A 12,601-nucleotide genomic window follows, 5' to 3' on the forward strand; every position below is an offset into this window, starting at 1 on the left:
CACGCTGCCAGGTGCGGTGACTGGAGGTCCGGGTGACAGAGTCTGCCGTGGTGCTGGGTGATCAGGTCCGGGTGAAGGGGCACGGGGACTGGGTTGGCTATGGCCAGGTCCAGCAACATGGGGTACCAGTGTTGCCTGGGCCACGCTGGAGCTATCATAATCACGCGGGTCCTGTCCCTGCCCACCTTCAGAAGGACCTTGTGGACCAGTGGGAATGGAGGGAACGCGTAGAACAAGTGGGTCATCCACAGGATAAGGAAGGCATCCGCTATCGACCCGGGTTCCCGGCCCTGAAAGGAGCAGAATGCCTGGCATTTCCTGTTCCCCCTGGACACAAAGAGGTCCACGCAGGGACAACCCCACCTCTGGAAGAGTGAGAGGGCGACGTCCGGGCGAAGGGACCACTCGTGCGAGAGGAAGGATCTGCTCAGGCGGTCCGCCAGGGTGTTCCATACTCCGGGGAGGAAGGAAGCCATGAGGTGAATGGGCTATACAAAAGTCCCAGAGCCGCATCGCCTCCTGACATAGGGGAGAGGATCTGGTGCCGCCCTGCTTGTTGATATAGTACATGGTCGTCGTGTTGTCGGTGAATACCGCGATACAACGACTTTGAAGCTGATGGGAGAATGTTTGACAAGCAAGACGGACCGCTCTCAACTCCCGCATGTTGATGTGTAGATCAACCTCCTGAGGAGACCACAGGCCCTGTGTCCTCAGGGTTCCCAGGTGGGCCCCCCAGTCGAGATCTGAGGCATCCGTTGTTAGGGACACCGAGGGTTGGGGCGGATGAAACGGGAGCCCCGCACACACGACGGACTGGTCTAGCCACCAGCGGAGGGAATCCAATACTCCCTGGGGGATGGTGACAACCGTGTCCAGCAAATGTCTGGCCGGCCGGTACTGCGCGATGAGCCAAGATTGGAGGGGCCTCATGCGGAGCCGCATATAACCTGTCACAAATGTGCAGGCCGCCATGTGGCCTAAAAGGGTTAGGCATGTCCTTATAGAGGTCAGGGGGGCCGCCTGCAAGCGCTGAATGATGGCCAACAGCGACTGGAACCTGGGCAACGGCAGAAGGGCCCTGGCCAAGGTGGAGTCCAGAACGGCCCCGATGAACTCTATCCTCTGCGTGGGGAGCAGAGTGGACTTGTCCACGTTGATAATGAGGCCCAAGGTAGTAAAGAGGCTGGTGATCCTGCGGACGTGGCTGCGGACCTGCAGCTCTGATGTGCCCCGAATCAGCCAATCGTCGAGGTAAGGGAACACGTGAATACGACTGCGCCGAAGATGTGCGACAACGACAGCCATGCATTTGGTGAATACCCTCGGGGCCGTAAAGAGGCCAAACGGGAGGACCGCAAATTGGTAATGATGGCGGTCGACCACGAACCGAAGGAAACGTCTGTGTTGTGGCAATATGGCGATATGAAAGTAAGCGTCCTGCATGTCGAGGGCGGCGTACCAGTCTCCAGGATCCAGAGATGGGATAATGGTCCCCAGGGATACCATGCGGAACTTCAACTTCACCAGATGTTTGTTGAGTTCCCGCAGGTCGAGGATAGGTCTGAGGCCTCCCTTGGCCTTGGGGATGAGGAAGTAGCGGGAATAAAACCCCTTGCCCTTCTCGTTCTCCGGAACCGCCTCTATGGCTCCTTTGTCAAGGAGCGTCTGCACCTCCTGGCGGAGGAATTGCTCGTGAGAGGGGTCCTTGAAGAGGGACGAGGGTGGGGGGCGGGAGGCAGGGAAAGACGTAAACTGCAGACAGTATCCCGTCTGCACAGTGCGTAAGACCCAGCGGTCGGATGTTATTTGGGTCCACGCCTGGAGGAAAAACAAAAGGCGGTTGGAAAACGGGGGGGAAGGATCCGTGGGGGAAACTGGTACCGCGCCCTCGGGCGCACCTTCAAAACAAAGGTTTGGGCCCAGGTGGGGCTTTGGAGGAGCTCTGGTTCTGCCCCCCTTGGTTCCCCGACTGTCTGCGCCTGCCATTTCTGCCGCGGCGCCTGTTGAGGTCCTGCCGCTGGCGGAACTGGGGATACGGCCGGCGCTGCTGCTGTTGTTGCGGCCGGAAAGGTCTGCGTTGTGTCCCGGGCGTGCGCACCCCAACGGAGCGCATGATGACCCGATTATCCTTCAGACTTTTTTGTCTGGGGTCTGTCTTCTCCGAGAACAGGCCCTGGCCTTTGAACGGGAGGTCCTGGATGGTATATTGGAGCTCCGGTGGAAGGCCAGAAAACCTGAAGCCAGGAGATGTGGCGCATTGTAACCCCTGAGGCAAGGGTACAAGCGGCCGAGTCTGCTGCGTCCAAGGAGGCCTGCAACGAGGTTCTTGCGACCTTCTTGCCCTCGTCAAGAATTGCCGCAAATTCTTGACGCGCCTCCTGTGGCAACAGCTCCTTCAACTTATCCGCTGCCACCCAAGAGTTAAAGGCGTAGCGGCTAAGGAGGGCTTGTTGGTTGGAAACCCTGAGCTGAAGGGCCCCCGCCGAATAGACCTAGCGGCCGAGGAGGTCCATACGCCTGGCCTCCTTGGACTTGGGAGGCTGGGGGCCTCTTGTCCATGACACTCCCTCTCGTTCACCGACTGCACTACGAGGGAGCATGGCGTCGGGTGAACATGGAGGTACTCATAGCCCCTGGCGGGGGCCATGTACTTCCGCTCCACGCCTCGTGCAGCAGGTGGGATGGAGGCCGGCGATTGCCAGATCGTATTGGCGTTGGCCTGGATAGTCCGAATAAAGGGCAGGGCGACCCTGGTGGGAGCATCTGAGGAGAGGATGCTCACCACGGGATCTTGATCTCGGAGACCTCCTCAGCTTGCAGGTTTAAGTTCTGCGCTACGCACCTGAGGAGGTCCTGGTGCGCCCTGAGGTCGAGTGGGGGAAGGCTGGTGGAAGAAGTGCCTGCCACTGCCTCATCGGGAGAAGACGATGAGGAGACCCCTGGCAAGAGAGTGTCCATAGGGGGGGTCTGTCTGAGCCCGCGCCTCTGACTCCGGAGGGAGCTCAGGGTCCTGCTGTTTGGACCTGTCCTCCCCATCCGGAGAGGGAGGGGGGCGAGACAGCGATGCCTCCGGCGCCCTGTGCTCAGTCGTCGCAGGCCTAGGAGGAAGCTGTTGGGGGCCCTGGGCTTGGTGGTACGCCCAGGGTGTCCAGAACCCCCACTGCTGAGGTCCCTGGTCCTGTTGAGGAGGGTCTTGAAAAAGGGCCGCGTGCCTGTCTGTGTCCAGTGCATAAACACTGTCCGCCTGTGACGACACAGACGGCTGTCTGGAAGGCCAAGGAGGGGCCGAACGCGGCTGATAGGAATCCCTTCGTCCTGATGCCGAAGATGTTCTTGGTGCTGGGGACCGGTACCGGGAATCATACCGGTGCCAGGATCAGGACCGGGGCCTGCCTTGGACTCGGTGCCGGGAGCGGGACCGGTACCTGCTGCCAACTCAGTGCTGGGATCGGGACCGGGACTTGCCACCGACACGGTGCCGGGAGGCCGACCGGGACCGGGACCTGCCACCAGCTCGGTGCCAGGAGGTCGACCGGGGAGTTGATCACCGGCGGGAACGGCTCCTAGAGTCCCGGTGCCGGTATTGGTGACTTGAACCAGACCAGGACTGTTTGGAGGATGACCGGTGCCGCAAGTGCGACCGGTACCGCCGAGGGGAGCGGTGCTGGGACTGCAAGCGGCGCTGGGATCGGGAGCGTCCACGGTGACGGGGCCTCGACAGCGAACGTGAGTCCCGAGACGGCGCTCTCATCGTAGGCTTGCCTCTGGACACAACCCGCACCGGGGGTACCGGGGGTGGAGGCTGAGTTGGCTCTGTAAGAGCGATCAAGTCCCGTGCCGAAGCAAAAGTCTCCAGCGTCGATGGGACCAATAGCTCAATCCCAGATCTTATGGGGGAGCTAGGAGGGACCGGAGTCGACGGACCCTCCGGGCCCGGAGTCGACGGAATTCCTGCCGGTGGTGCCGCGGCCGAGGTAGGTGCCGGGCGTTCCACTCGAGTCTGCCTGGATGGAGTCGCAGACTTCGAGGGCCTTGCTTCGGGTCCCGGTGCTGGGGAAGGATGGTGCCGGGGTGTCTTTCCGGTGCCGGCACGGTCCGGTGCCGGTGTAGAGGCGACGGTCTGCGAAGCTGTCGGCTTGAGTGCCGCTTCCATAAGGAGAGTCCTCAACCTCTGGTCTCTCTCCTTTTTTGTCCTAGGCTTAAAAGCCTTGCAAATGCGGCACTTGTCCGAGATGTGCGATTCCCCCAGGCACTTTAGGCATGCGTCGTGGGGATCGCTGGTCGGCATCGGCTTCTTACAGGCTGCGCATTGTTTGAAGCCCGGCGAACCAGGCATGGGCCCGGTGCCAGGTGCTGGGAAGGGCTACGGCCCCAACCCGCTAACAAATATTTACAGCTATTTATAATACACTAATTAACTAACTATACTTAACAACTATTTACTACTAATTACAACTATGAACTGTAAAACGAAGGAGAGCTAGGGACGTGGAGGACAGCAATGCCGTGCTCCACAGTTCCAATGACCGACATGGCGGTAAGAAGGAACTGAGGAGCGGGTGGGCTGGCAGGGGTATATATCAAGCACCATGGCGGCGCCAACCTCTAGGGGGCGACCTGCCGGCCCACTGGAGTTGCTAGCGTAAAAAGTTTCCGACGAATGTGCACGCACAGCGTGCACACCTAACTGGAATGGATATGAGCAATCATTCGAAGAAGAACTGGTACAATTCAAGGTTTGAAATGAATCCTGAAATCAGGCAAACTTCAGCTGGTGTCGGTTTTTATTCAAAAGTTGTGAACGGTTCCTGAAGAAGCTACTAACATCTTACTGACGTGTAAGATGCCACGTTGCATAGATTTTCACAATGGTTTACTTACGGAAATCCCACATGCTGCACTTTTCTTGCCAAAGTGCTGTAGAAACCACTGCCAGAATGGAATGCTCACTGCTGCTGATACCTATAGAGGATGGAAAAATATTTGTACAGTACTGACAAGGTGTAGGGTCATCTCTAGAGGCTGCAGTGACACCCTATATTGTACTATGCGAAGGATTGAGACTGAGGAAGGACTCTGGGATTCCTGCTCCCTTCACCACCAACAGACAACTAAGAATCACAGAAATAAGAGATGGTCGTCTAATCCATCTCATTTCCATGCAGAACTGTCCCATGCAGACACACAGAACACCAAGGTGATGGGTACAATATAAGAATTTAAATAGAAAAGAATACAGGACATTCCCCAGTGATTTGTCCAGTGTACTATTAAATGTCCCAAGTGATAAGTCACTAATCACTATTCCCAAATGAAAAGTGATAGAGAGATTATTCAAATACATTTTAAGAACAGAAATTTTCTCCAAATAAGCTTCTTAATTTTTCCCTTTCTTAACGTAAGCCACAGAAATTAGAGACAGAAATGACCTGCTAGGTCATTCAGTCCATCCCCCAGCAAATTCTAATTGTGCTTCATGCTACTGCCTTCCATTTAAACATCTGAAAACTTGTGTGTATATTTATGTATTGATATATAGAGATTTATAGATATATATAGTTTGGCAGAGCTCCAACCTTGTCCCCGTGGGTCCCGCACTTCCAGGCAGTTTATGCTAGCCTCAGAGGCTCACTGCAACCCTCCATGTAGCCCTTTTCTTTCTAGGGCCAGGGTACAGTCTACTGAGCCTTTTTCATCATAAGCCAGCGAGGAGGCTGGTGAGAGAACTCCCACAGTCTCTGTTGTCCCTACGGGCTTATTCAAGAACAGTTGAGCCTCCTGTCCTGACAGGGGCCTGTCTTCCCCTCCCAGGAGGTGTTTCTGTAGCGGCAGGTTGGGGGGAACCCGGGCCTCCCCTCTACTCTGGTTCCGGCCCAGGGACCCTAATGGTAGCAGCTGTTGGCAGCTGACTTTTCACTGTCAGAATTGCTACATTTCCCTGGGCTACTTCCCCACAGCTCCCTCGCTTCTCTCTCTTAACGCCTTCTTCACCCTTACCTTAGGGCTCCCATGGTTTCCCATGGTTTGAAGGTGTCTTCATTACCCAGCCCTTCAGCCGCACCTCCTCTCCTCTGGCTCCCTGACTCTCTTTGACCTGACTGGAGTGAGCCCTTTTATAGTATCAGAGCGGCCTTAATTAGAGTCAGGTGTTCACATTAGCTTAACAGCCTCACCTGACTCTTTGCAGGCTAATTGGTGTCAGGTGTCCACCCTAGCCTGGAGCAGTCCCTGCTCTGGTCAGTCAGGGAACAGAAAAGTGCTTATCCAGTGGCTAATATATCTGCCTTCTACTACTCTGCTGTCCGCAACTGGCCTGGGTCTATCACAATAGATACAATTAAACACAACACCATCCTTTAAAAGAAAGGTGAAGTAAGTAAGTACAGGATTCACTCCTTTGAGGGCAGATATATCCAGTATTGCAATTGATCAAAGCCAAAATGGCATCTCATTATTTCTAGCTTTACCCCACCTTGTACCATCCTAAACAATTCCTCTCCCTCCTTGGTATTTATATCTTTCTAATACTTGCAGAGACTGGGGTTGTAAGAAAAGAAAGGTTACATACCTTCCATAACCAGAGATCTTCAAGATGTGCGGTCCCTACCTATATTACCTGTGGGATATGCATGTACTTTATGCACCTGAGACTGGAAGATTCTTGCTAGTAGTGTCTGTTGGTCCTTATGCTCTGATGCAAGGGTAGGAGGGACAGTGTTGACTGACTGTCTCTCCAGTTCCGTCTATACTGTAAATCAAGTGTTACAATCCGAAGTAAAGGAGAAGGAGGGCAGGTAATGGAATACAGGAAGGGAGCACATATCTTAAAAAACGCCAATTACAGAAGGTGGCCCCTATGTGAATTTCACTGTGCATGACTGACAAGCAGTACTCATGATGCAGGAGGGTGCAACGACTTCTGTAGTAATGCTGACCCAAAGGATGTTTTATTAAATAGTCCTGCCCTGAGTTTAGGGGACTGGACTAGATGATGTATTGAGGTCCCTTGCAATCCTACACTTCTATGTTTAGATGAGGTGGCTTGCACCAAGACACAAGTGTCTTGTGAGGATATGAAAAGAACGCCATAGGACTTCTTTACATGTATCAAGGAGGGATACTTCCTGAAGCGAAGCTGCTGAAGCACCTTTGCTCTGGTGGAGTGGGCCTTGCTCCGCCAGGTGGAGGTGCATGAGACAACTGGTAAGAGAACAAGATACAACCTGAAATCCACTTGGATAGTCTTTGTGAAGATAATGCTTGTCCTTTCATGTGTTCCACTAGGGCCACTAAAGAGCCCCGGAAACCTCAGAAAGGGCTTTGTCTCTGAAGATAGAATGTCAGTGCCCAAGGCATGACCAGAGAATGGAGTCTCTGATCCCAATTGTCAGTATAAGGCTTAGCAAAAAAACCATACAAGTAAGTGTATAGCCTGAAATTATTTTGGACACAAACTGAAGGTGCAGTCTTATTCTTATGGAACATGATATATAATGGGTCAGCCATAAGCGTGATGTTCCACAGGAACGCTAACTTCCTAGAGCAGGGGTTCTCAAACTGGGGGTCGGGACCCCTTAGGGGGTCACAAGGTTATTACATGAGGGGTCATGAGCTGTCAACTTCCACCCCAAGACCTGCTTTGCCTCCAGCATTTATAATGGTGTTAAATATATTAAAAAGTGTTTTTAATTTATAAAGGGATCAGAGGTTTGCTAAGTGAAAGTGGTCACCAGTAAAAAAGTTTGAGAGCCACTGTCTCAGAGTAACATGAATGTGAGCATTTTGCTAGTGGTTCAAAGGGTGGTTTACTTAGCATGGAAAGGACCAAGTCGGAACCCATATCGGGGCAGGTCTGGCTATTGGAGAGAAGGTCTGATCAAGCCTTTCAGAAATCGCACAGTGACTGGATGTGTGAAGACAGAGTAGACATGAAGAGGAAGGTGGCAGGCACTAATTGCTACCAAATGAACCCATAGGGATCTATGGGAAAGACCAGAAAATGTCAAGGTAAGCAGACAGTCCCTTGGGAATGTCTATTTTGTCTGAGGACATTTGGTGACACTGAGTACAAACAGAGAATCTTTTCAATTTAGCTAAGTAACACCTTCTGGCGGATTCTTTCCTGCTATTGTTCAGGATGGCTTTAACAGCTGTTGAACATTTCTGTTGTATGTTCAATGCCCATCCAAATACTAGGCTGTGAGATGAAGTTATTCTGGATTCAGATGCCTGATCCTTGTCCTTATCATAGCATATTAGGGTTGGAAGGGGCCTCAGGAGGTCATCTAGTCCAAACGCTGCTCAAAGCAGGACCAATCCCCAGATTTTTACCCCAGTTCCCCAAATGGCCCCCTCAGGGATTGAGCTCATAACCCTGAGTTTAGCAGACCAATGCTCAAAGCACTGAGCTATCCCTCCTACTGGGAAGGATGTCTGGGAAGGATTGGATGCTGACTGGTGGACAAGATGACAATCGAGAAGGATGGGGAACTGAATTCTCTTGGCCATATGAGAGCAATGGCTTTGAGAACTCAAGTTAAGAGTGGGATGGGGTAGGGGGAGACTACATCAAATTTCCCATCCATGGGAGTAGAAGGACATCTCCCTTGGAATTATGACTGTACACCCCATGGTGCAATATACTGTTCATTTCTTGTCTTGAGACGCAAACAGGTTAAGAGTCGGAGATCCCCATTGTTGGAAGAGGTCTTTCATCAATAAATTGTGCATCTCCCATTCGTCATCCATTAAGAAGTGCTGAGACAGTTTGCTCGTGCATTGTGAATTCCTGGAACGTAACCTACCAACAAGGTAACCCGATGAGGAATGCATCAATTCCAGAGGCAGACTGCTTCTATGCAAAGGGCGTAGATCTTTCTCCTCCTTGCTTCTTGATGTAGAACACAGCTGTCATGTTGCCTAACATCACCTGAATGTGCTGGGAATGAATGAATGGTAAGAATTGTTTGCAGGTCTCTCAGACTGCTCTCAGTTCCATGAGATTTTTGTGCACCCTGGACTCACAAGGTGTCCATGTTCCTTGTGCTATTTGTTCATCCAGATGTGCACCCCAGGCTACTAGGAAGGCATCCATAATTAGCATTTTCTGAGCAGGTGGCAGAGAGAAAGGACCTGTTCTTTGTTCTGCCACCAAACCTTGCATCCTGGGTGGGGAGTGTGTGATGTTCGCCTCTGGTATTATCTGGACCAGTGATCTGCTAGGTCACTTCAATCCTTGACCCTGGGAGCCAGCCTTACCCTGCTCTGCTGTGAGAACCCCCACTCCTGGGCTGTTTACACACAGCCTTTGGCATGTAAGCTGCTCCCAGCTACTTGCAACCAAATTACACTATCCAATATCTCCAGTCCCAGACGCAACCCTACGAACCTCTGTTTTGCAGTGTCCGGTTATGACTGCTGGAAGCTGAAAGCTTATATGAGTTCGTCAATTTAACTAAGAAATTGATATGTACCAGGTTTATTATCCTAAGAGGAGTCTCTAACACACTTCAAACCAAACGCACTGCTTCAAGTAGAATAAACAAACAAATTTATTAACTATGAAAGATAGATTTTAAGCGATTAAAAGTCACAGCATAACAAGTCTGATTTAGTCAAATGAAATAAACACAAAACACAGTCTAAGCTGCCCATACAAACTTAGATGCTTCTCACCACAGGCTGGCTGATTGCACTTCAGCCAGGCTCTCCGCTTTGATCAGTGCTTTAGTCGCTTGGTGTGGTGTGTGTAGACGTTGGTGGAAGAGAGAGAGAGTGTATGGCAAACATCTCTCTCTTTTATCATGTCCTTTCTTCCTTCTTGCCTTTTCCCCGCCACCCTTCAGAGTCAGGTGAGCATTACCTCATCGCAGTCCCAAACTGACCAAAGGAAGGGGGTGACTCACTCGAGAGTCCAACAGATCCTTTTGTTGCTGCTTAGGCCAGCGTCCTTTGTTCCTGTGAGGCTGGGCTGGGTTTGTCTCATACATGCCCTGATGAGGTGTAAACTGCCTCTGTGCTCTTGGAGAGTTTTTGCTTGGGCTTATTTTAAGCCACGAAGACACATTTTGAGCCTCATAATTATATACATGAAATTATAACCTGTAACATTACTATAATGTTACTGTAACAACAATTACTATAACGTCACTCTAACAAAATGTTCAGTGCACCATGAGCCTTCCGAAGACACCTGACATGACAAACTTTGCATTGGATACCACACAATCATTTTACAAGAATGAACATGGGGGTGCTGGGTGTTCCGCCGAGATACAGAGCGTCACAAAGTGTAACTAATTGGTCCATACTGTGCCTGCTTGGCACAGATACTGCTCAAAACCAGGCTTGTAGACAGTCAAGTCAGAGGCTCATGAATGGTGCCACATAGGTTCAAGATGTCATGTAACCCAGGAGGACAAGGTTGTTTGTGGGAGCTTTCTCACCTGATTGATCAGGATGTTCATAGATTGAAATCTGTCCATATGGAAGTAAGCTTTGGCCAACTGGTGATGGTTGTTTTTACAGTTGCTCCAATGAATTCTGTGGTCTGTGTTGGAGCTGAAATGGACTTTTCTACATTCATGCAGATTCCTAGTTATTTCTGAGGGCATTCTGCACCCAAAAAAAATTAAAAATTCTGCACACAATATTTTAAAATTCTGCAAATTTTATTTGTCAAATAAATGTGGAGGCTCCAGCATGGCATTGGGGAGCACAGGTATCTGGCTGCACAGAGCTTGGAGATCATTGTGCCGTTCCCCCTGGGGACATGGACTCAGCAGTGGGGCTGCACCCAACCCTGACACATCACAAGGACCAGGCCTGCCCCAGAAACACCCCAGGGCCCTGCCCCTCTGTGTCAGGTGCACCAGGTGTAGGCAGGCAGGATCCAAGTGTGGAAGGGCTTAGTGTTGGGGGGATCCAGGTGTGGATTGAGAGGGTTCTGTGTGCGGCAATCTGGGTGCAGGCGGCTCAGTGGAGGATATGGTGGGAGGGGGAATCTGGATGCACAGGGGCTTGTTTGGGGGTTCTGGGTGCAACTGTAATAGGACAGCAGGGGGGTCCAGGTGAGGGTGGTTGGGGCTCCGTGCGGGGGCTCAGTGGGGGTCCATATGCTGGGGGAGTGGGACTCAGTGGGGTGGGGATCCAGGTGAGCTGGCTGGGGCTTGGTGTAGGTGTAGGTAGCTTGTCAGGGTGGTCCAGATGCAGGGGGAGTAGGGCTCATCGGGGGGGGGGGTTCTGAGTGCAGTGGGGGTTTGGCTCGGTGGGAGGGTCTGAGTATGAGGGGTCTGGATGCATGGGGGTTGGGCAGATGGAGGAGCAGCTCCCTGTACAAGGATTCCTCCCCCTGCATCTAAGGAGAGATGGGTGCAGGAAATCAGGGGGGAGTTTGCACAGCTTCCTGCTGTCGGGGAAGTGATGACGGTCCTTCTCCCATATCAGAATTGCCTGACGAAGAGAACATGGACTCCATCTCCAAAGGTGAAATACGCTGACTAGTAAAGGGAACAGGAGATCCAACTTCTTTCATAATGTTCATGGACCAACAGTGTCATGATCTCCCTTGTAAGAACTGGGCCTCATAAGATGGGACATTCCAGATCTGGCAGGATGGTGATGTCCTCTGAAAGGGTATATTTGCCCCCAGGAGGCGTCTTCTCCCTGTTAACCTTCAGTATTGGCTCAGAAATGGGCATCAGTACCAATGGCCCCTTTGCTAGTAGCAGAAATCAGACTGTCTAGGCTCATGCCTCTCTTGACTCAGCACCAATGGTCCTGCTGCTGCTGACGATGCTGAAGAAGGAGCCCTCTGTCTTTGCAGCCTGTGGGCTGGTACCATGATCTTGATGGGTTTTCGAGTTTCCCTGGCCCAGGTGTGAAAAGTCACCCAGTTTAGAGGAGGGCTGATTCCCCAACACACTTGTAGAAGTGGATCTAGAGGGGAATTTTTCTCTAGGCTTTGGAGAGGGTTTCCTGCCTTTGCAGTGAACCTGAGAGGAGGAATGCTTGGCTCTACCTCTGCCTGTCACTGTGTCTGAAGTGCTAGTGCTGGGCAGTGTGCTCCTCAATGCCTCAAACCACTGTGCAGTGCAGTCTGGTTCCATGAGGTGTTTCCTAAGCCTGAACTCCCATGCCTGTCCTGCCAGTTGATGTTATAATTACCAGTTCAGAGTCCAGATCAATCTAGTGGCCAGCTAGGTTGATCATGAGTGGGGAGGAGCTGGGTTTCGTCGGTCGTGACACGATGCTCTGGGAAAGTCTTGGCAGGATGAACCCAAATTTTCATGGCAAGGCACCTTGTTTTAGTGATTTTCATTCATAGGGATCAATGAGTTTTGCACCAGCATGTGGTAATCAATTGTTGTTTGACAAGTGCTTGTTTTTTTAATTTTTTTTTAAGAAGCTTTTTAGGGAGTTATTCCACGCTGGTTTTTATTACTACTATTTTGTTCCTATTTTGTTCCTGCTATTTGTGTACCTGTCTTATTTTCAGAGTAGTTAATTTGCCCTCCTTTGAACAGGGGCATGTTCCAGCCTCCTGGCGCCCTTGTGTCTGTCTCCGGCTCCTCCCTAGACCATCTGGTTCAGCAATGGC

The 12,601-nt window shown here is 51.6% G+C and overlaps 1 protein-coding gene across 6 annotated transcripts in view; it reads right to left on the minus strand.

Annotated features, from left to right (window-relative positions):
- MFSD2B (major facilitator superfamily domain containing 2B) overlaps positions 1-12,601 on the minus strand; it is a 64,642-nt gene that overhangs the window by 13,554 nt on the left and 38,487 nt on the right. For 5 of the 6 annotated variants that reach the window (XM_030555334.1, XM_030555336.1, XM_030555335.1 and 2 more), the window contains one exon: positions 4,885-4,965. The exons of the other annotated variant lie outside the window; for it this stretch is intronic. In XM_030555334.1, coding sequence (XP_030411194.1) covers positions 4,885-4,965 — 81 coding nt within the window. The remainder of the gene's footprint in view (positions 1-4,884; positions 4,966-12,601) is intronic. 6 annotated transcript variants of the gene reach the window in all.

This window comes from Gopherus evgoodei, chromosome 3 (genome assembly GCF_007399415.2).
Source record: "Gopherus evgoodei ecotype Sinaloan lineage chromosome 3, rGopEvg1_v1.p, whole genome shotgun sequence".
Classification (NCBI taxonomy): domain Eukaryota; kingdom Metazoa; phylum Chordata; order Testudines; family Testudinidae; genus Gopherus; species Gopherus evgoodei.